This window comes from Chiloscyllium punctatum, chromosome 22 (assembly GCF_047496795.1).
Source record: "Chiloscyllium punctatum isolate Juve2018m chromosome 22, sChiPun1.3, whole genome shotgun sequence".
NCBI lineage: Eukaryota > Metazoa > Chordata > Chondrichthyes > Orectolobiformes > Hemiscylliidae > Chiloscyllium > Chiloscyllium punctatum.
In genome coordinates, this window is record NC_092760.1 from 15,836,098 (window position 1) to 15,860,875 (window position 24,778).

Here is a 24,778-nt window from a genome sequence, read left to right on the forward strand (position 1 = left end):
CTTCCAGCTCAGTAACTGTCCCCATGACTTGTCCGGACTTGTCCTACCTGCCTATCTCCTTTTCCACCTATCCACTCCACCCTCTCCTCCCTGACCTATCACCTGCATCCCCTCCCCCACTCACCCATTGTACTCTATGCTACTTTTTCCCCACCCCCACCCTCCTCTAGCTTATCTCTCCACGCTTCAGGCTCACTGCCTTTATTCCTGATGAAGGGTTTTGCCCGAAACGTTAAATTCGAAGCTCCTTGGATGCTGCCTGAACTGCTGTGCTCTTCCAGCATCACTAATCCAGAGTCTGGTTTCCAGCATCTGCAGTCATTGTTTTTACCCGTTTTACTGTGTGTGTCATTGTGTGTGTACGTGTTATTGCATGTACGTGATTCCATGTTATGGCCTGTATTTCACTCTGTGTGACTGTATTTCACTGCTTATGTTTGTCTCTCACTTGTTATGTCATTCCTGTATGTATGTTGCCGCGTGTTCTTCATGCTGTGTGAGACTGCCTCTGAACCTGTCACTATGGGTGCACTAATCGCTCTGTTTGATTCTCTATAGGATATGGCAAGTGGTGTCAGCCATCATGTTCAGTGTTGTTGGCGTAACGGTGAGTGTCCACTTGTTTAACATTACTCACTGCATGAAGCAATGATACAGTGTGGAGGAAGGGGGCGACGAGTTTAGACCCTGTGGTTTTTTGGAGGACCCCAGACTGTAACCCTTCATTCACATTGACCTGGCCATGCTGGAAAAAAAGCAGAGATGCCGTAGTCTCCATTGGGATTGTTGTCAGACAGGAGGGGAGCACAGCTGCAGTTGGATTTAATTCAGAGTGTGAATTGCGAAATGAATCACCGGCTAATCATTTGCAAGATGGATATTTCCAGCGGAGTAGGGAATACTAATTAGGAACACCAACCGTCGCAGGAGAGATTTGGGAGCACAAACGATATCAGTGAGTGGGTCAGTTTATGGGTTGTTTGCCTCAGATCAGATGTTACATGTCTCCCTCAGAGAAACCAAAATTTCTGAGAATTTGAATGCAGAATCTGCCAGGAGAAGGGGGAGGGAGAGAATGTTGAATTGTGTCCGGCTGTCCGTCCAGCTGATTGATCTGGGTTAGACGTTGTGGGTAACTGCACTGTGAGACTCCCCTAGCCATTGAGACATTACAGCACACATTCGAGAAATTCCATCTTATCCCATTACCTCAATGTATTCCTGTCAACCTGCACCTTTGTCTTACTCAAGTGCCCATTCAATTTCTTTCAAACCCTTGATCGTTCCTGCTTCCCCTGCGCTGGTTTGAGGCGCTGTCTGGATGAGAGTAATGTAAGGCTGCAGATTCGATATGCACACTGACCGTAGCACTGTGGTGCAGCAAGTCATTCAAGTCAGGGAAGTAAGAAAGAATATGGGAGAAATGTGTAATAGGACCGTGAGGGAAATTGACACCATTCTCAGGGCAGGACTTGGCAATGGGAGGGAAAGGATCCACTGGTTGTAGCACACATAGGTACCTATGAGATAAGTGGCAATGAGGAAACAGGTTCTGAACAGAGAAAAGGTGCTACATTTAAAGCAGAACCTCAACGGTTAGAATTTCTGTGCTATTGCCTGAACCACACGCAAAGAGTACCTAAAATTAGAGAGATGAAAACGTGGTTTAAAGAATGGTGTGTGTGAAAAGTGGGTTCTGGTTCATGGGCCACAGGTACCAGAATTGGAGAAAGTGGGTGATGTACCATTGGGACAGTCTATTGCCAGAACCGCGCTGTGATTCCTTATGTTTAATGCTTCGTTAAGCTATTTTTGCAAACCACATAGCTAAGGACATAGAGGTGGTTTTAAATAAAACAGTGGAGGGAAAGAGTCAAATGTGGCAATTTGTGGTACATCAAACATTAGAGCCAGGGTAATAATTGTGGGCAGCACGGTGGCACAGTGGTTAGCACTGCTGCCTCACAGCGCCAGAGACCCGGGTTCAATGCCTGCCTCAGGCGACTGACTGTATGGAGTTTGCACATTCTCCCCGTGTCTGCGTGGGTTTCCTCCGGCTGCTCTGGTTTCCTCCCACACTCCAAAGATGTGCAGGTCAGGTGAATTGGCCATGCTAAATTGCCCATAGTGTTAGGTAAGGGGTAAATGTAGGGGAATGGGTGAGTTGCGCTTCAGCGGGGTGGTGTGGACTTGTTGGGCCGAAGGGCCTGTTTCCACACTGTAAGTAATCTAATCTAATATGGAAAATGAGGGTCGGGGAATGGAATGAAGAGGGTAGAGAGGAAATAGAGCCCTAGCAATACAGCAAAAATCACAATAAAGTGTTATGAAGGTAATGAAAAGTCAAAACTAATGGCTCTCGTGTCTAGCATTCATAACAAAGTAAACAAATTGATGGTATACCTTTAAGTAAATTAGGGCAGTCTGAAAGCCATTAGAGAGATGTGGCTCCAGTATGACAGGAATTAGGTGCTGAATAGTGAAGGTTATAAGGCATTCAAAAAGACTGTGAAGCTAGGTATAGGTGGTGGATTTGCACTATTAACCAAGGATGGCATTGGTACACTAGTTAGATAGGATCTTGCTTTAGGAAATCTGGATGTAGAATTGGTTTGGGTGCAGGTATAGTAAGGGAAAGAGGTGGACAGTGTAAGTGGTTGAAAGACCCCCTAACAATAATCACAACGTGTGGAAGAAAGTGTCCAAAAAGAAATATCGGATGCTTGTGATAAAAGGATGACAGTAATCATGGACAACTTTAATCTACAAAGAAACTGGAAAAAATCAGAATGGCAGCCATAATCTGGATGAGGAGTTCACAGAATACATGATCATATTTTGGAACCAACCTGAGAACACGTTATATTCAACTTGGTATTGAGTAATGGGACAGGATTGAGCAATGATTTCAGAGTTCAGATATCACCAACTACAGTATGACTAAATGTTATGTCATCTTTGAAAGGGAGAAGATTGGGGCTTAGACAGATGTTTTAAACCTAAATAAAGGCAACCATTGGGGTGTGAAAGCTGAGCTATCAGAAATGGACTGGCTTAAGGCTGGGAGAATAGATCAATAGAGACATTTAATGGAAGATTTAGAATTGCTCAGAATAAGTATACACCTATTATAAAGAAAAACAGGACTCACAATCCATAACTCATTAAAGAAGATAGGGAAAACGTCAAACTTAGTGAAAAATGGTAAAATTGTGTAATAATGAGCAGCAAGTCCGATAATTGGTCAGATATAAAGAGCAGCACAGAATGTCTAAAAAGAAATTAGACAAGGAGAGCAAGCTGGCCAGAAATGTAAAAATGGATAACAAGAGTTTCTGCAGGTACTTAAAAAGGAAAAGAGTCCATGAAGTGAGTGTTGGTCTTTTGAAGTGTGAGAATGGGGAATTACTAGTGGATAACAAAATAGTGGATGGAATGAACAAATATTTTGTTTCGATGTGCCCAACAGAGGATTCAAAAAATCTTCCAGTAATATGGGGGGGAGGGGGGGGGGGGGGGGGGGGTGGAGAGAGGAACCTAGAAAATCCCAATCATGAGGGAAGTGGTACTAAATAAACTGAGGGCTGACAAGTCTCCCAAGTCCAAGTGAGTTGCATCCCATAGTCTCAAAAGTTAATAATGAGGTGATTGGTGCAATTCCTTATATTTAGGACAGGTTCCATTAAACTGGAAAGTAGCAAATATAACCCCTGTTTTCACGTTATCTTGATGTCTGTCATGGGGAAGGTATTAGAATCAACCATTAAAGAGAATATAGTTGTGCACTTTGAGAAATTCAAGATAATCATGAAGAGTCATCATTATTTCATCAAAGGGAAATCATATTTCAGTAGTTTACCAGACTTCCTTGAAAGAATAACACAGAAAGGGGAACCTGAAACCGCGCAATACTTAAGAGTTCCAAGGAGACATTTGATCAATGGTTATTATAGAAAATGGAAGGTGCTGGGGTAGGGACAAGATATCAACAAGGATAAGAAGATTTGTGTCAGTGTCTTAGATGAGGGAAGTGAAGGCATGGAAGATGATACCAAGATAGGAAGGAACTTATGGCATGCAGGAAACATTAAGAAGTTTCATACATTATGGACAGGGGGACAAAGGTGTGATATAATGTGGGAAAATGTGAAGCTGCTGACTTTGGCAGAATGAATACAACCAGCAGATGTTGTGTATTTGGATTTTCAAAAGGCCTTTGACAAGCTTTCTGGCCAGCTTGCTCTCCTTCTCTAATTTCTTTTTAGACATTCTGTGCTGCTCTTTATATCTGACCAATTATTGGACTTGCTGCTCATAATTACACAATTTTACGAAGCAAAATTAAAGCTCATGGTATCAAAGGTAATGTCTTGATGTGGATAGGGAACTGGTTGGCAGACAGGAAGCAGAGAGTTGGGATAAACGGGTCCTTTTCAGAATGGCAGGCAGTGATGATTGGGGTACAGTGCTGGGACCCCAACTGTCCACCATATACATTAACAATTTGGACGAAGGAATTGAATGCAATATTTCCAAATTTGCAGATGGCACTAAGGCTGGGTGGCAGTGTGAGCTGTGAGGAGGATGCTAAGAGCCTGCAGGGTGACTCAGACAGACTGGCTGAGTGGGCAAATACTTGACAAATGCAATATAGTGTGGATAAATGTGAGGTTATCCACATCAGTGGCAAAAAACAGGAAGATAGATTATGATATGAATGGTGGTAGTTTCGGAAAGGGTGAGGTGCAACGTGATGTGGGTGTCATAGTGGCACAGTGCTGAAGGTTGGCAGACAGGTATAGTAGGCAGTGAGGAGGTCTAATGGTCTTCACAGTGAGAGGATTGGAGTATTGGAGTAGGGATGTCATGCTGCAGTTAGACAGGGTCTTGGATATTGTGTGCAGTTTCGGTCTGCTAGTCCGAGGAAGGGCATTCTTGCTACTGGAGTCCAGCCTGATTCCCGGGCTGGCAGGACTGACATGAGGAAAGACTGGATTGACTGGGCTTGTACTTAACTGGAATTTAGAAGATTAAGGTGGGTCCTCACAGAGACAGGCCAGATGTTGGAAGAATATTTCTTCTGTTAGGGAAGTCCAGAACTGGGGGTTACAGTCTAAGACTAAGGGGTAAACTACTCAGAACTGAGATGAGGAAGAATTTCTTCCCTCAGAGAGTTGTGAACTTGTGGAATTCTCTCCCACAGGAAGCAGTTGGGGCCAGTTTGTTCGATATATTCAATCGGGAGCTGAATGTGGCCCTTGCAGCTTAGGGATCAAGGGATATGGAGAGAAAATGGGAATGGGATACTGAGCTTGCATGATCAGCCATGATCATATTGAACAGTTGGGCAAGCTCAAAGGGCCGAATGGCCTACTCCTGCTCCTATTTTCTCAGTTTCTAATGTGAGTGTTATTTAAATGGAGAATGACTGTGGAAGGTGCTGAGGGATTTCGGTGTTTAGTGCAGGAGTTGCAAAATAATCAGTCTGCAGGTACTGTCCCTAAAGAAGAGGGCACATGGAATACTATCCCGTATCTGTTTATACAGGGCATTTGTGGGACCTCATCTCAAACACAATGTGCAGTTTTTGTTCTCCTTATTTAAGGGAGGTGGTGGGTCCCAACTGAGGGTCTGAGGAAGAGTCACCAGACCCGAAACGTTAACTCTGATTTCTTCTCCCAGGTGTAGCCAGACCTGCTGAGCTTTTCCAGCAATTTCTGGCTTTGTTTCTAACTTACAGCATCCGTAGTTTTTTTGCGGTTTTTATTTGGTATTGTCCTTGTGCCCAGTGTCACCACCGTCTCCCTGCTCTATGGCTGTGACAGGTCCTTTTCTCTGTCAGTCTTATGTAGGTCTGGCTGGGTATATTGTGCTGACTGGGAGCAGTGACTGTGCCTGTATCTCTGTTTCAGGCTCTCATCTTTCCCAAACGTCTGTATGAAACTGTCTTTGATGAAGATGGGTCCAGCACCATAATGGCAGTGAGACTGTATGGCGGGGCCCTTCTCAGTAAGTATCATTGACAACAGTGTCCCTAGAGGCCATTTCATGCACTCGACTAACAGAAGTCCACCTTAAACCTATTGCATACACTGTACAGGTACAGTCCACCTTAATTCAGATGGACAGATTGGATGAAGGGTAGGCCATTTGCCTATTGAGCCTGTCCTGTGCTTGTGGCCAATCAAACGTTTCAATGAATTTTACTAAAACTTTCTCCATGACCCTGTATGTTGCTGGTAATCTGAAATCCAGCAATTTCTACCTTACACTTACTCAAAGATTGGCCTCCAGAATGAACAGTCCACCTTAAACCCCCTGCAAACACTGCACATAAAGCTGTCCAACTTAAACTAGTTCTACACACTGCACAGGCAGCAGTCCACCTTAAACTAGTTCTACACACTGTACAGGCAGCAGTCCACCTTAAACTAGCTCTACACCCTGTACAGGCAGCAGTCCACCTTAAACTAGTTCTACACACTGTACAGGCAGCAGTCCACCTTAAACTAGCTCTACACCCTGTACAGGCAGCAGTCCACCTTAAACTAGTTCTACACACTGTACAGGCAGCAGTCCACCTTAAACTAGGTCCACACACTGTACAGGTAGCAGTCCACCTTAAACTAGGTCCACACACTGTACAGGCAGCAGTCCACTTTAAACTAGTTCTACACACTGTACAGGCAGCAGTCCACCTTAAACTAGGTCCACACACTGTACAGGCAGCAGTCCACTTTAAACTAGTTCTACACACTGTACAGGCAGCAGTCCACCTTAAACTAGGTCCACACACTGTACAGGCAGCAGTCCACCTTAAACTAGGTCCACACACTGTACAGGCAGCAGTCCACCTTAAGCTAGTTCTACACACTGTACAGGCAGCAGTCCACCTTAAACTAGCTCTACACCCTGTACAGGTAGCAGTCCACCTTAAACTAGTTCTACACACTGTACAGGCAGCAGTCCACCTTAAACTAGGTCCACACACTGTACAGGTAGCAGTCCACCTTAAACTAGTTCTACACACTGTACAGGTAGCAGTCCACCTTAAACTAGTTCTACACACTGTACAGGCAGCAGTCCACCTTAAACTAGTTCTACACACTGTACAGGCAGCAGTCCACCTTTACGCCATTGCACACCATTGTGCCAAGAGAATTCCACCTTAAACCCACTTCTGTAATGGAGTAACTCACCTTCAAACTCTCACACACACTGTCCAGAATACAGTCCATCTTAATTTTATTATTAATGATTGCACAGGGAGCCGCCCTAAAGCCTTAAAGCCCGTGCAGACACATACTGCTTGCATTGTGAGATGATTTGTCTGTAAGCAGGTTTGATGTGGGCATACTCCAGGCTGCTCTCTGCTGGTTGTTCGATATCTGGTTCTGGGTGAGGGACAGTGTGCTGCAGTTACACCGCGGGTTATTGGTGTGAGCCCCTCATTGTACCAGCCTGCGATACTGGCACTAAATGGACTTTCCACGCCCTCTCCTCTCAGCAGGTCACCAATTTGCCCGTCTCGTCTCTGCATTCCCTTCAGCTCATCCTCAGTGGCTGTGCCTTCACTTGCCCTTAGAGTCCCTTCTTTAAGCCTTTCTTTCCTGATATATCCCCCTCCTTCCCTAAACTTCTCCCACCTTGTCCTTCTCCCCAGTCTCTCCTTCTCCTGCCCACTCCTCCTTGTTGTTCCCTGTGTGAAACATATCATTATAACTCCTGGGAAGGGAGCTTCACCCCTCTTGCGCCTTCCGGTGGGCAGACAGGGACTCTGCAGGGACTGGATGAAGGGCAGATGGGGTGGTGGGGTGTGGTATCATCGTGTGGTGGAGAGAGGGCAGTGGGAGCTCCCACAGCAAGGGTGCCCTGTGAGGCTGGCACTGTGTCTGCCCTGTAGTCTGACTCTGTTCTCCTCCCTTTCTGCTGCAGGCATTTCCTTGATCATGTGGCATGCATTATACATGGCCGAGAAGTTGATCGTTCGGTGGACGCTCCTCACTGAGACCTTTTATTTCTCAGTGCAGTTTATAGGTGGGTTCTCAATGAAAGTGTATCACTGTAAGAAATGACCAATGCTGCCCTTCCATTCCCCTCCCCCCACCCCATCCATCAGGTTCCTGCTGCCCCCTCCCTGATCCCTCTTCCTGTAGAGTCCTGCCCCTTTTATTTCTCCCCCTCCGAGACCTACTACCCTTCCGATCCTCTCTCCCATCGACGTTAATCACCAACATCGCTGGCTGGGCCAGCATTTCTTACCCATTGAGAAGGTGGTGGTGAGCTGCCCTTCTTGACCCACCACAGACCACTCGCTGTGGGTCGACCCACAATGTTGTTAAAGAGGGGATTCCGGGATATTGATCCAGCGACAGTGAAGGAACAGCAATATATTTCCAGACCGGGATGGTGAGTGGCTTGGAGGGGAGCTTGCAGACAGTGGTGGTGTTCCCATGTATGTGCTGCCCTTGTCCTTGCGGATGGAAGTAGTCATGGGTTTGGAAGGTGCTGCCTGAGGACCTTTGGTGAATTTTTGCCAGGCACCTTGTGGGTAGTATACACTGCTGCGAGTGAGCGTCAATGGTGGAGGGAGTGGATGCTTGTGGATGTGGTTTGATCTGGATGGTGTCGAGCCTCCTGAGTGTTTTTGGAGCTGTACCCATCCAGAGAAGTGACAAAAGACCGTAAGACATCAAGCCGAAGTAGACTATTCAGCCCATTGAGTCTGCTCCATCAATCAACGAGATTATGGATGATGTGATCATCCCCAGTTCCACTTCCCTACCTTTTTCCTGTTATCCTTGATTCCCTTCACCGAAGAAACATCTGTCTATCTCAGCCTTGACCTACCTTGTCCCAATATAGTCCACTATCAATTTCACAGATTGACTATGGTCCAAGAGAAGAAAATTCCTCTTCCTTCTGTCCTAACTGAGTGATTCCTTATTCTGAGATGACGTCCTTTCGTCCTGGACTCTCCCATAAGGAGAAACAAACTCCCTGCATTGACCCTGTCAAATGTCCTAAGAACCTTGAGGAGTATTCTATCAAACTCCTGAATTGTGCCTTGGGGATAGTGGATAGGCTTTGGGGAGTCAATAGGTGAGTTACTCGCTGCAGTATTCCTAACCTCTGACCAGCTCTTGTAGCCACAGTATTTACATGTCTAGCCCTGTTCTGTTTCTGGTCAATGGTAAACCCCAGGATGTGAAGGGATGGTGGTTAGATTGTCTCTTATTGGTGATGGGCATTGCGTAGCATTTGTCTGGTGTGAATGTTACTTGCCACTTATCAGTCCAAGCGAGGATATTGTCCAGATCTTGTTACATTTAACTGCTTCAATATCTGAGGAGTCACGAATGGTGCTGAACATTGTGCAGTCATCGGTGAACAACCCCATTTCTGACTTTATGATGGAGGGAAGCTCATTGATGAAGCAGCTAAAGGTGGTTAGGCCTAGGACCCTACCCTGAGGAACTCCTGCAGAAATGTTCTGGAGCTGAGCTGATTGACCTCCAGCAACCATGACCATCTTCCAATGTGACTGTAAGAGTTTGCCCCCTAATACCCATTGATTCCAGTTTTGCTCGGGCTCCTTGATGCCACACCCGGGCGAACGCAGCCTTGATCTCAAGGGCTGTCACTCTTACCTCACCCTCTGGAATTCAGCTCTTTTGTCCATGTTTGACCCAAGGCTGTAATGAGGTCAGGAGCTGAGTGGCCGTGTGGAACCCAAACTGGGCGTCACTGAGCAGGTTGTTACTGAGCAGGTGCTGCTTAATAGCACTGTTGGTTACACCATCCATCACCTTACTGATGATGGAGATAGACTGATGGGGCGGTAATTGGCCGGGTTGGATTCGTCCTGCTCTTTATGTGAAGGACATGCTTGGGCAGTTTTCCACTCTTACTGGTGGATATTGAAATCCCCCACTCAAGAGTATGCTATGTACCTCAATCATCCTCATTGCTTCCTCCAAGTGGTGCTCAACATTCAGGCCTACTACCCCACCTTTTGCCCGTCATCCTCAGGGCCCTACTGTCTGTCCTGTTCCCTCCCCCTCAGGGTCCTAATGTCTGTCCTGTTCCCTCCCCCTCAGGGTCCTACTGTCTGTCCTGTTCCCTCCTCCTCAGGGTCCTACTGCCTGCCCTGTTCCCACCTCAGGACCCTACTGCCTATTCTTGTCCCTCCTCTTCAGGGTTCTCCTGCCTATCCCGTTCCCTCCTCCTCAGAGCCCTACTGTTTGTCCTGTACCCTCCTCCTCAGGGCTCTCCTGCCTGTCCTGTTCCCTCCTCCTCAGGGTCCTAGTGCCCATACTGTTTGTTCCTCCCCTCTGGCACTTGGCCAGATTGTGGGCAGACATCTGCAGTTATCATAAAGTGTGGAGCTAATGAGGAATCGGTCCATCCTCATCCTGTGGGAAATTATCCCGGGAATCTCTGTGTGCGTAACAATGCCAACGCAATTTCCCTGGAGCTTGGTGTCTATACTCGGGGCTTCCTCCAGGAGCAGGGCTTGGTTGGTCAGTGGGTGACTCGGTCTCCTTCGTTAACTCTTTCTGCTCCAGGGGCCAAAGGAACAGCATTGGCGACAGCTCCCAGTGTGGGAGCACCGACCTGCTGCGGTCATACAGCTGACACTCGGCACTGTGCAAACTGAAGAATCTTGCAAGGCCAGGAGGTCATGCAGAAAAACACTCTTCGGAAGCTGATCCCAGGCTTTGAGAGTAGAGAGATGTCTGCTGCGCAGAATGCAAGAGAGACGAAATCTGTTTGAGCCAAGTGAGGTCTGGAATGGAATAGAATCAGCTCATGCTGTGGCAGTGGTGAAGAGTGACCACCAGGTGGCAGTGGTGGTCTAGGGAGTGTGGGCAGGCAGTTTGTGAGCTGCTGTGAGTGAGTCGGAAGGTGGTACCAAACTCTGAGTGACTGATGTCTACGTTACCAGCCAGCACACTGCAAATCAAACTCACCGTGTGGCCAGCATCACTGTTTCAGTTTACTCAGACACATGTCTCAGTGAAGGTAGAATTTGTGAAGCTGCTCTTTATTATCTACAGCACTACTGGAGCTTATCCTCCAGCCTTGCACCTCTTCCGGAACATACAGTACAACATCATAGACCAGCTCAGCAAGCATTGGGCTCCGAGTTTACAAATAAGGGGACACCACTTTCAAACAGAAGAGAAAAGTGTATTTTCTCCCTGGTGAGGAATACCAACCTCTCTCAGGACAGTGATGCCCACTCCATGCCACTGCTGTATGATGCCACTTGTAAATGAGTTGACCAGCATGTCATGGGGGATCTGTGTCCCTGATCATGACTAACTCTAAATTCTCACTGAGGTATGTGTGTGTGTGTGTGTATCAACCCATTATTTCCCTCAGTGATCAACACAAAAGAGATTAGATTAGATTGCTTACAGTGTGGAAACAGGCCCTTTGGCCCAACAAGTCCACACCGACCCACCGAAGCGCAACCCCCCCAAACACATTCCCCTACATTTACCCCTTCACCTAACACTATGGGTAATTTAGCATGGCCGATTCACCTGACCTGCACATTTTTGGATTGTGAGAGGAAACCGGAGCACCCGGAGGAAGCCCACACAGACACGGGGAGAATGTGCAAACTCCACACAGAGAGTCGCCTGAGGCGGGAATTGAACCTGGGTCTCTGGCGCTGTGAGTCAGCAGTGCTAACCACTGTGCCACCGTTCTGCAGGGTTATCCACCAACCTCACACCCTCTGTTAGAAAGTCGCATTATGTTCTAGATTCGGGTGACACCCAATGGGAGCAATCACTCCAAGCTTGTTTCCAGGCCCAACCGCATTTGAAAATCTGCCCCAGCGTTAGACCCCTTACTGTCTCACCTGTGCTATCATACTGCGATCAGAGCCCAATCACTAACCTGCTTATCACACTCAGTGAGACAGAACGCAAAGTCATGGCTGTCACAAAACAGGTGCCTACTGAATAACTTCTGGCACATTACAACCCATCACACATTCTGGAGTGTGTAACACTGAACCATTGTCAGTGAGACATTCCCCGTGTGTGTAACCGTGAACCATTGTCAGTGAGACATTCCCCGAGTGTGTAACACTGAACCATTGTCAGTGAGACATTCCCCGTGTGTGTAACCGTGAACCATTGTCAGTGAGACATTCCCCGAGTGTGTAACACTGAACCATTGTCAGTGAGACATTCCCCGTGTGTGTAACACTGAACCATTGTCGGTGAGACATTCCCCATGTGTGTAACACTGAACCATTGTCAGTGAGACATTCCCCGTGTGTGTAACACTGAACCATTGTCAGTGAGACATTCCCTGTGTGTGTAACACTGAACCATTGTCGGTGAGACATTCCCCGTGTGTGTAACAATGAACCATTGTCAGTGAGACATTCTCCGTGTGTGTAACACTGAACCATTGTCAGTGAGACATTCCCCGTGTGTGTAACACTGAACCATTGTCAGTGAGACATTCCCCCGTGTGTGTAACACTGAACCATTGTCAGTGAGACATTCTCTGTGTGTGTAACCCTGAACCATTGTCAGTGAGACATTCCCTGTGTGTGTGTAACACTGAACCACTGTCAGTGAGACATTCCCCGTGTGTGTAACACTGAACCACTGTCAGTGAGACATTCCCCATGTGTGTAACACTGAACCACTGTCAGTGAGACATTCCCCGTGTGTGTAACACTGAACCACTGTCAGTGAGACATTCCCCGAGTGTGTAACACTGAACCATTGTCAGAGAGACATGCCCCGTGTGTATAACACTGAAGCATTGTCAGTGAGACATTCCCCGTGTGTGTAACACTGAACCATTGTCAGTGAGACATTCCCCGTGTGTGTAACACTGAAGCATTGTCAGTGAGACACACCCCGTGTGTGTAACACTGAACCATTGTCAGTGAGACATTCCCCGTGTGTGTAACACGGACCCATTGTCAGTGAGACATTCCCCGTGTGTGTAACACTGAACCATTGTCAGTGAGACATTCCCTGTGTGTGTAACACTGAACCATTGTCAGTGAGACATTCCCCGTGTGTGTAACACTGACCCATTGTCAGTGAGACATTCCCCGTGTGTAACACTGAACCATTGTCAGTGAGACATTCCCCGTGTGTGTAACACTGAACCATTGTCAGTGAGACATTCCCCGTGTGTGTAACACTGAACCATTGTCAGTGAGACATTCCCTGTGTGTGTAACAATGAACCATTGTCAGTGAGACATTCTCCGTGTGTGTAACACTGAACCATTGTCAGTGAGACATTCCCCGTGTGTGTAACACTGAACCATTGTCAGTGAGACATTCCCCCGTGTGTGTAACACTGAACCATTGTCAGTGAGACATTCTCTGTGTGTGTAACCCTGAACCATTGTCTGTGAGACATTCCCTGTGTGTGTGTAACACTGAACCACTGTCAGTGAGACATTCCCCGTGTGTGTAACACTGAACCACTGTCAGTGAGACATTCCCCATGTGTGTAACACTGAACCACTGTCAGTGAGACATTCCCCGTGTGTGTAACACTGAACCACTGTCAGTGAGACATTCCCCGAGTGTGTAACACTGAACCATTGTCAGAGAGACATGCCCCGTGTGTATAACACTGAAGCATTGTCAGTGAGACATTCCCCGTGTGTGTAACACTGACCCATTGTCAGTGAGACATTCCCCGTGTGTGTAACACTGAAGCATTGTCAGTGAGACACACCCCGTGTGTGTAACACTGAACCATTGTCAGTGAGACATTCCCCGTGTGTGTAACACGGACCCATTGTCAGTGAGACATTCCCCGTGTGTGTAACACTGAACCATTGTCAGTGAGACATTCCCTGTGTGTGTAACACTGAACCATTGTCAGTGAGACATTCCCCGTGTGTGTAACACTGACCCATTGTCAGTGAGACATTCCCCGTGTGTAACACTGAACCATTGTCAGTGAGACATTCCCCGTGTGTGTAACACTGAACCATTGTCAGTGAGACATTCCCTGTGTGTGTAACACTGAACCATTGTCAGACATTCCCCGTGTGTATAACCCTGAACCATTTTCAGTGAGACATTCCCTGTGTGTGTAACACTGAGCCATTGTCAGAGAGACATGCCCCGTGTGTATAACACTGAACCATTGTCAGTGAGACATTCCCTGTGTGTGTAACGCTGAACCATTGTCAGAGAGACATGCCCCGTGTGTATAACACTGAACCATTGTCAGTGAGACATTCCCCGTGTGTGTAACACGGACCCATTGTCAGTGAGACATTCCCCGTGTGTGTAACACTGAACCATTGTCAGTGAGACATTCCCTGTGTGTGTAACACTGAACCATTGTCAGTGAGACATTCCCCGTGTGTGTAACACTGACCCATTGTAAGTGAGGCATTCCCCGTGTGTAACACTGAACCATTGTCAGTGAGACATTCCCCGTGTGTGTAACACTGAACCATTGTCAGTGAGACATTCCCCGTGTGTGTAACACTGACCCATTGTCAGTGAGACATTCCCTGTGTGTGTAACAATGAACCATTGTCAGTGAGACATTCTCCGTGTGTGTAACACTGAACCATTGTCAGTGAGACATTCCCCGTGTGTGTAACACTGAACCATTGTCAGTGAGACATTCCCCCGTGTGTGTAACACTGAACCATTGTCAGTGAGACATTCTCTGTGTGTGTAACCCTGAACCATTGTCAGTGAGACATTCCCTGTGTGTGTGTAACACTGAACCACTGTCAGTGAGACATTCCCCGTGTGTGTAACACTGAACCACTGTCAGTGAGACATTCCCCATGTGTGTAACACTGAACCACTGTCAGTGAGACATTCCCCGTGTGTGTAACACTGAACCACTGTCAGTGAGACATTCCCCGAGTGTGTAACACTGAACCATTGTCAGAGAGACATGCCCCGTGTGTATAACACTGAAGCATTGTCAGTGAGACATTCCCCGTGTGTGTAACACTGAACCATTGTCAGTGAGACATTCCCCGTGTGTGTAACACTGAAGCATTGTCAGTGAGACACACCCCGTGTGTGTAACACTGAACCATTGTCAGTGAGACATTCCCCGTGTGTGTAACACGGACCCATTGTCAGTGAGACATTCCCCGTGTGTGTAACACTGAACCATTGTCAGTGAGACATTCCCTGTGTGTGTAACACTGAACCATTGTCAGTGAGACATTCCCCGTGTGTGTAACACTGACCCATTGTCAGTGAGACATTCCCCGTGTGTGTAACACTGAACCATTGTCAGTGAGACATTCCCTGTGTGTGTAACACTGAACCATTGTCAGAGAGACATTCCCCGTGTGTATAACCCTGAACCATTTTCAGTGAGACATTCCCTGTGTGTGTAACACTGAGCCATTGTCAGAGAGACATGCCCCGTGTGTATAACACTGAACCATTGTCAGTGAGACATTCCCTGTGTGTGTAACGCTGAACCATTGTCAGAGAGACATGCCCCGTGTGTATAACACTGAACCATTGTCAGTGGGACACTCCCCGTGTGTGTAACACTGACCCATTCTCAGTGAGACATTCCCTGTGTGTATAACACTGAACCATTGTCAGTGAGACATTCCCCGTGTGTGTAACACTGAACCATTGTCAGTGAGACATTCCCCGTGTGTATAACACTGAACCATTGTCAGTGAGACATTCCCTGTGTGTGTAACCCTGAACCATTGTCAGTGAGACATTCCCTGTGTGTATAACACTGAACCATTGTCAGTGAGACATTCCCCGTGTGTGTAACACTGAACCATTGTCAGTGAGACATTCCCCGTGTGTATAACCCTGAACCACTGTCAGTGAGACATTCCCTGTGTGTGTAACACTGAACCACTGTCAGTGAGACACTCCCCGTGTGTGTAACACTGAACCATTGTCAGTGAGACAATCCCCGTGTGTGTAACACTGAACCATTGTCTGTGAGACATTCCCTGTTTGTGTAACACTGAACCATTGTCAGTGAGACACACCCCGTGTGTGTAACACTGAACCATTGTCAGTGAGACATTCCCCGTGTGTGTAACACTGAAGCATTGTCAGTGAGACACACCCCGTGTGTGTAACACTGAACCATTGTCAGTGAGACATTCCCCGTGTGTGTAACACTGAACCATTGTCAGTGAGATATTCCCCGTGTATGTAACCCTGAACCATTGTCAGTGAGACATTCCCCGCGTGTGTAACACTGAACCATTGTCAGAGAGACATTCCCCGCGTGTGTAACACTGAACCATTGTCAGTGAGACATTCTCCGTGTGTGTAACACTGAACCATTGTCAGGGAGACATTCCCCGTGTGTGTAACACTGAACCATTGTCAGTGAGACATTCCCCGCATGTGTAACACTGAACCATTGTCAGTGAGACATTCCCCGTGTGTGTAACACTGAACCATTGTCAGTGAGACATTCCCCGAGTGTGTAACACTGAACCATTGTCAGTGAGACATTCCCCGTGTGTGTAACACTGAACCATTGTCAGTGAGACATTCCCCGTGTGTATAACACTGAACCATTGTCTGTGAGACATTCCCCGTGTGTGTAACACAGAACCATTGTCAGTGAGACATTCCCCATGTGTGTAACACTGAACCATTGTCAGTGAGACACACCCCGCGTGTGTAACACTGACCCATTGTCAGTGAGACATTCCCCGTGTGTGTAACACTGAACCATTGTCAGTGAGACATTTCCCGTGTGTGTAACACTGAACCACTGTCAGTGAGACACACCCCGTGTGTGTAACACTGAAGCATTGTCGGTGAGACATTCCCCGTGTGTGTAACCCTGAACCATTGTTAGTGAGACATTCCCTGTGTGTGTAACACGGAACCACTGTCAGTGAGACATTCCCCGTGTGTGTAACACTGAACCACTGTCAGTGAGACATTCCCCGTGTGTGTAACACTGAAGCATTGTCGGTGAGACATTCCCCGTGTGTGTAACACTGAACCATTGTCAGTGAGACATTCCCCGTGTGTGTAACACTGAACCATTGTCGGTGAGACATTCCCCGCGTGTGTAACACTGAACCATTGTCAGTGAGACATTCCCCGCATGTGTAACACTGAACCATTGTCAGTGAGACATTCCCTGTGTGTGTAACGCTGAACCATTGTCAGTGAGGCATTCCCCGTGTGTGTAACACTGAACCATTGTCAGTGAGACATTCCCCGCGTGTGTAACACTGAACCATTGTCAGTGAGACATTCCCTGTGTGTGTAACGCTGAACCATTGTCAGTGAGACATTCCCCGTGTGTGTAACACTGAACCATTGTTAGTGAGACATTCCCTGTGTGTGTAACACGGAACCACTGTCAGTGAGACATTCCCCGTGTGTGTAACACTGAACCACTGTCAGTGAGACATTCCCCGTGTGTGTAACACTGAAGCATTGTCGGTGAGACATTCCCCGTGTGTGTAACACTGAACCATTGTCAGTGAGACATTCCCCGTGTGTGTAACACTGAACCATTGTCGGTGATACATTCCCCGCGTGTGTAACACTGAACCATTGTCAGTGAGACATTCCCCGCGTGTGTAACACTGAACCATTGTCAGTGAGACATTCCCTGTGTGTGTAACGCTGAACCATTGTCAGTGAGACATTCCCCGTGTGTGTAACACTGAACCATTGTCAGTGAGACATTCCCCGTGTGTGTAACACTGAACCATTGTCGGTGAGACATTCCCCGCGTGTGTAACACTGAACCATTGTCAGTGATATACTCTCCACGTGTGTAACACAGAACCATTGTCAGTGAGACATTCCCTGTGTGTGTAACCCTGAACCATTGTCAGTGAGACATTCCCCGTGTGTGTAACACTGAACCATTGTCAGTGAGACATTCCCCGTGTGTGTATCACTGAACCATTGTCAGTGAGACATTCCCCGTGTGTGTAACACTGAACGGATCCATTGTCAGTGAGAGATTCCCCGTGTGTGTAACACTGAACCATTGTCAGTGAGACATTCCCCGTGTGTGTAACACTGAACCATTGTCAGTGAGACATTCCTCGTGTGCGTAACACTGAACCATCCATTGTCAGTGAGACACTCCCCGTGTGTGTAACACTGAACCATTGTCAGTGAGACATTCCCCGTGTGTGTAACACTGAACCATTGTCAGTGAGACATTCCTCGTGTGCGTAACACTGAACCATCCATTGTCAGTGAGACATTCCACGTGTGTGTAACACTGAACCATTGTCAGTGAGACATTCCCTGTGTGTGTAACCCTGAACCACTGTCAGTGGGACATTCCCTGTGTGTGTAACCCTGAACCACTGTCTGTGGGTCATTCCCTGTGTGTGTAACACTGAACCATTGTCAGTGAGACATTCCCCGTGTGTGTAACACTGACCCATTGTCAGTGAGACACTCCCCGTGTGTGTAACAATGATCCATTGTCAGTGAGACATTCCCTGTGTGTGTAACACTGAACCATTATCAGTGAGACATTCCCTGTGTGTGTAACACTGAACCATTGTCAGTGAGACATTCCCTGTGTGTGTAACACTGAACCAATGTCAGTGAGACATTCCCTGTGTGTGTAAAGCTGAACCATTGTCAGTGAGACATTCTCCGTGTGTGTAACACTGAACCATTGTCAGTGAGACATTCCCCGTGTGTGTAACACTGAACCATTGTCAGTGAGACATTCCCCCGTGTGTGTAACACTGAACCATTGTCAGTGAGACATTCTCTGTGTGTGTAACCCTGAACCATTGTCAGTGAGACATTCCCTGTGTGTGTGTAACACTGAACCACTGTCAGTGAGACATTCCCCGTGTGTGTAACACTGAACCACTGTCAGTGAGACATTCCCCATGTGTGTAACACTGAACCACTGTCAGTGAGACATTCCCCGTGTGTGTAACACTGAACCACTGTCAGTGAGACATTCCCCGAGTGTGTAACACTGAACCATTGTCAGAGAGACATGCCCCGTGTGTATAACACTGAAGCATTGTCAGTGAGACATTCCCCGTGTGTGTAACACTGAACCATTGTCAGTGAGACATTCCCCGTGTGTGTAACACTGAAGCATTGTCAGTGAGACACACCCCGTGTGTGTAACACTGAACCATTGTCAGTGAGACATTCCCCGTGTGTGTAACACGGACCCATTGTCAGTGAGACATTCCCCGTGTGTGTAACACTGAACCATTGTCAGTGAGACATTCCCTGTGTGTGTAACACTGAACCATTGTCAGTGAGACATTCCCCGTGTGTGTAACACTGACCCATTGTCAGTGAGACATTCCCCGTGTGTAACACTGAACCATTGTCAGTGAGACATTCCCCGTGTGTGTAACACTGAACCATTGTCAGTGAGACATTCCCCGTGTGTGTAACACTGAACCATTGTCAGTGAGACATTCCCTGTGTGTGTAACAATGAACCATTGTCAGTGAGACATTCTCCGTGTGTGTAACACTGAACCATTGTCAGTGAGACATTCCCCGTGTGTGTAACACTGAACCATTGTCAGTGAGACATTCCCCCGTGTGTGTAACACTGAACCATTGTCAGTGAGACATTCTCTGTGTGTGTAACCCTGAACCATTGTCAGTGAGACATTCCCTGTGTGTGTGTAACACTGAACCACTGTCAGTGAGACATTCCCCGTGTGTGTAACACTGAACCACTGTCAGTGAGACATTCCCCATGTGTGTAACACTGAACCACTGTCAGTGAGACATTCCCCGTGTGTGTAACACTGAACCACTGTCAGTGAGACATTCCCCGAGTGTGTAACACTGAACCATTGTCAGAGAGACATGCCCCGTGTGTATAACACTGAAGCATTGTCAGTGAGACATTCCCCGTGTGTGTAACACTGACCCATTGTCAGTGAGACATTCCCCGTGTGTGTAACACTGAAGCATTGTCAGTGAGACACACCCCGTGTGTGTAACACTGAACCATTGTCAGTGAGACATTCCCCGTGTGTGTAACACGGACCCATTGTCAGTGAGACATTCCCCGTGTGTGTAACACTGAACCATTGTCAGTGAGACATTCCCTGTGTGTGTAACACTGAACCATTGTCAGTGAGACATTCCCCGTGTGTGTAACACTGACCCATTGTCAGTGAGACATTCCCCGTGTGTAACACTGAACCATTGTCAGTGAGACATTCCCCGTGTGTGTAACACTGAACCATTGTCAGTGAGACATTCCCTGTGTGTGTAACACTGAACCATTGTCAGAGAGACATTCCCCGTGTGTATAACCCTGAACCATTTTCAGTGAGACATTCCCTGTGTGTGTAACACTGAGCCATTGTCAGAGAGACATGCCCCGTGTGTATAACACTGAACCATTGTCAGTGAGATATTCCCTGTGTGTGTAACGCTGAACCATTGTCAGAGAGACATGCCCCGTGTGTATAACACTGAACCATTGTCAGTGAGACATTCCCCGTGTGTGTAACACGGACCCATTGTCAGTGAGACATTCCCCGTGTGTGTAACACTGAACCATTGTCAGTGAGATATTCCCTGTGTGTGTAACACTGAACCATTGTCAGTGAGACATTCCCCGTGTGTGTAACACTGACCCATTGTCAGTGAGGCATTCCCCGTGTGTAACACTGAACCATTGTCAGTGAGACATTCCCCGTGTGTGTAACACTGAACCATTGTCAGTGAGACATTCCCCGTGTGTGTAACACTGACCCATTGTCAGTGAGACATTCCCTGTGTGTGTAACAATGAACCATTGTCAGTGAGACATTCTCCGTGTGTGTAACACTGAACCATTGTCAGTGAGACATTCCCCGTGTGTGTAACACTGAACCATTGTCAGTGAGACATTCCCCCGTGTGTGTAACACTGAACCATTGTCAGTGAGACATTCTCTGTGTGTGTAACCCTGAACCATTGTCAGTGAGACATTCCCTGTGTGTGTGTAACACTGAACCACTGTCAGTGAGACATTCCCCGTGTGTGTAACACTGAACCACTGTCAGTGAGACATTCCCCATGTGTGTAACACTGAACCACTGTCAGTGAGACATTCCCCGTGTGTGTAACACTGAACCACTGTCAGTGAGACATTCCCCGAGTGTGTAACACTGAACCATTGTCAGAGAGACATGCCCCGTGTGTATAACACTGAAGCATTGTCAGTGAGACATTCCCCGTGTGTGTAACACTGAACCATTGTCAGTGAGACATTCCCCGTGTGTGTAACACTGAAGCATTGTCAGTGAGACACACCCCGTGTGTGTAACACTGAACCATTGTCAGTGAGACATTCCCCGTGTGTGTAACACGGACCCATTGTCAGTGAGACATTCCCCGTGTGTGTAACACTGAACCATTGTCAGTGAGACATTCCCTGTGTGTGTAACACTGAACCATTGTCAGTGAGACATTCCCCGTGTGTGTAACACTGACCCATTGTCAGTGAGACATTCCCCGTGTGTGTAACACTGAACCATTGTCAGTGAGACATTCCCTGTGTGTGTAACACTGAACCATTGTCAGAGAGACATTCCCCGTGTGTATAAACCTGAACCATTTTCAGTGAGACATTCCCTGTGTGTGTAACACTGAGCCATTGTCAGAGAGACATGCCCCGTGTGTATAACACTGAACCATTGTCAGTGAGACATTCCCTGTGTGTGTAACGCTGAACCATTGTCAGAGAGACATGCCCCGTGTGTATAACACTGAACCATTGTCAGTGGGACACTCCCCGTGTGTGTAACACTGACCCATTCTCAGTGAGACATTCCCTGTGTGTATAACACTGAACCATTGTCAGTGAGACATTCCCCGTGTGTGTAACACTGAACCATTGTCAGTGAGACGTTCCCCGTGTGTATAACACTGAACCATTGTCAGTGAGACATTCCCTGTGTGTGTAACCCTGAACCATTGTCAGTGAGACATTCCCTGTGTGTATAACACTGAACCATTGTCAGTGAGACATTCCCCGTGTGTGTAACACTGAACCATTGTCAGTGAGACATTCCCCGTGTGTATAACCCTGAACCACTGTCAGTGAGACATTCCCTGTGTGTGTAACACTGAACCACTGTCAGTGAGACACTCCCCGTGTGTGTAACACTGAACCATTGTCTGTGAGACATTCCCTGTTTGTGTAACACTGAACCATTGTCAGTGAGACACACCCCGTGTGTGTAACACTGAACCATTGTCAGTGAGACATTCCCTGTGTGTGTAACACTGAGCCATTGTCAGAGAGACATGCCCCGTGTGTATAACACTGAACCATTGTCAGTGAGATATTCCCTGTGTGTGTAACGCTGAACCATTGTCAGAGAGACATGCCCCGTGTGTATAACACTGAACCATTGTCAGTGAGACATTCCCCGTGTGTGTAACACGGACCCATTGTCAGTGAGACATTCCCCGTGTGTGTAACACTGAACCATTGTCAGTGAGACATTCCCTGTGTGTGTAACACTGAACCATTGTCAGTGAGACATTCCCCGTGTGTGTAACACTGACCCATTGTCAGTGAGGCATTCCCCGTGTGTAACACTGAACCATTGTCAGTGAGACATTCCCCGTGTGTGTAACACTGAACCATTGTCAGTGAGACATTCCCCGTGTGTGTAACACTGACCCATTGTCAGTGAGACATTCCCTGTGTGTGTAACAATGAACCATTGTCAGTGAGACATTCTCCGTGTGTGTAACACTGAACCATTGTCAGTGAGACATTCCCCGTGTGTGTAACACTGAACCATTGTCAGTGAGACATTCCCCCGTGTGTGTAACACTGAACCATTGTCAGTGAGACATTCTCTGTGTGTGTAACCCTGAACCATTGTCAGTGAGACATTCCCTGTGTGTGTGTAACACTGAACCACTGTCAGTGAGACATTCCCCGTGTGTGTAACACTGAACCACTGTCAGTGAGACATTCCCCATGTGTGTAACACTGAACCACTGTCAGTGAGACATTCCCCGTGTGTGTAACACTGAACCACTGTCAGTGAGACATTCCCCGAGTGTGTAACACTGAACCACTGTCAGTGAGACATTCCCCGAGTGTGTAACACTGAACCATTGTCAGAGAGACATGCCCCGTGTGTATAACACTGAAGCATTGTCAGTGAGACATTCCCCGTGTGTGTAACACTGAACCATTGTCAGTGAGACATTCCCCGTGTGTGTAACACTGAAGCATTGTCAGTGAGACACACCCCGTGTGTGTAACACTGAACCATTGTCAGTGAGACATTCCCCGTGTGTGTAACACGGACCCATTGTCAGTGAGACATTCCCCGTGTGTGTAACACTGAACCATTGTCAGTGAGACATTCCCTGTGTGTGTAACACTGAACCATTGTCAGTGAGACATTCCCCGTGTGTGTAACACTGACCCATTGTCAGTGAGACATTCCCCGTGTGTGTAACACTGAACCATTGTCAGTGAGACATTCCCTGTGTGTGTAACACTGAACCATTGTCAGAGAGACATTCCCCGTGTGTTTTACCCTGAACCATTTTCAGTGAGACATTCCCTGTGTGTGTAACACTGAGCCATTGTCAGAGAGACATGCCCCGTGTGTATAACACTGAACCATTGTCAGTGAGACATTCCCTGTGTGTGTAACGCTGAACCATTGTCAGAGAGACATGCCCCGTGTGTATAACACTGAACCATTGTCAGTGGGACACTCCCCGTGTGTGTAACACTGACCCATTCTCAGTGAGACATTCCCTGTGTGTATAACACTGAACCATTGTCAGTGAGACATTCCCCGTGTGTGTAACACTGAACCATTGTCAGTGAGACATTCCCCGTGTGTATAACACTGAACCATTGTCAGTGAGACATTCCCTGTGTGTGTAACCCTGAACCATTGTCAGTGAGACATTCCCTGTGTGTATAACACTGAACCATTGTCAGTGAGACATTCCCCGTGTGTGTAACACTGAACCATTGTCAGTGAGACATTCCCCGTGTGTATAACCCTGAACCACTGTCAGTGAGACATTCCCTGTGTGTGTAACACTGAACCACTGTCAGTGAGACACTCCCCGTGTGTGTAACACTGAACCATTGTCTGTGAGACATTCCCTGTTTGTGTAACACTGAACCATTGTCAGTGAGACACACCCCGTGTGTGTAACACTGAACCATTGTCAGTGAGACATTCCCCGCGTGTGTAACACTGAACCATTGTCAGAGAGACATTCCCCGCGTGTGTAACACTGAACCATTGTCAGTGAGACATTCTCCGTGTGTGTAACACTGAACCATTGTCAGGGAGACATTCCCCGTGTGTGTAACACTGAACCATTGTCAGTGAGACATTCCCCGTGTGTGTAACACTGAACCATTGTCAGTGAGACATTCCCCGTGTGTGTAACACTGAACCATTGTCAGTGAGACATTCCCCGAGTGTGTAACACTGAACCATTGTCAGTGAGACATTCCCCGTGTGTGTAACACTGAACCATTGTCAGTGAGACATTCCCTGTGTGTATAACACTGAACCATTGTCAGTGAGACATTCCCCGTGTGTGTAACACAGAACCATTGTCAGTGAGACATTCCCCATGTGTGTAACACTGAACCATTGTCAGTGAGACACACCCCGCGTGTGTAACACTGACCCATTGTCAGTGAGACATTCCCCGTGTGTGTAACACTGAACCATTGTCAGTGAGACATTTCCCGTGTGTGTAACACTGAACCACTGTCAGTGAGACACACCCCGTGTGTGTAACACTGAAGCATTGTCGG

The 24,778-nt window shown here is 47.3% G+C and overlaps 1 protein-coding gene across 4 annotated transcripts in view; it reads left to right on the top strand.

Annotated features, from left to right (window-relative positions):
• LOC140493428 (tumor protein p53-inducible protein 11-like) overlaps window positions 1-24,778 on the top strand; it is a 111,680-nt gene that overhangs the window by 80,986 nt on the left and 5,916 nt on the right. For 3 of the 4 annotated variants that reach the window (XM_072591852.1, XM_072591854.1, XM_072591853.1), the window contains exons 4-6: window positions 559-607; window positions 5,913-6,009; window positions 7,936-8,037. In XM_072591852.1, coding sequence (XP_072447953.1) covers window positions 559-607; window positions 5,913-6,009; window positions 7,936-8,037 — 248 coding nt within the window. The remainder of the gene's footprint in view (window positions 1-558; window positions 608-5,912; window positions 6,010-7,935; window positions 8,038-24,778) is intronic. The other variant, XM_072591855.1, reaches the window with a different exon arrangement.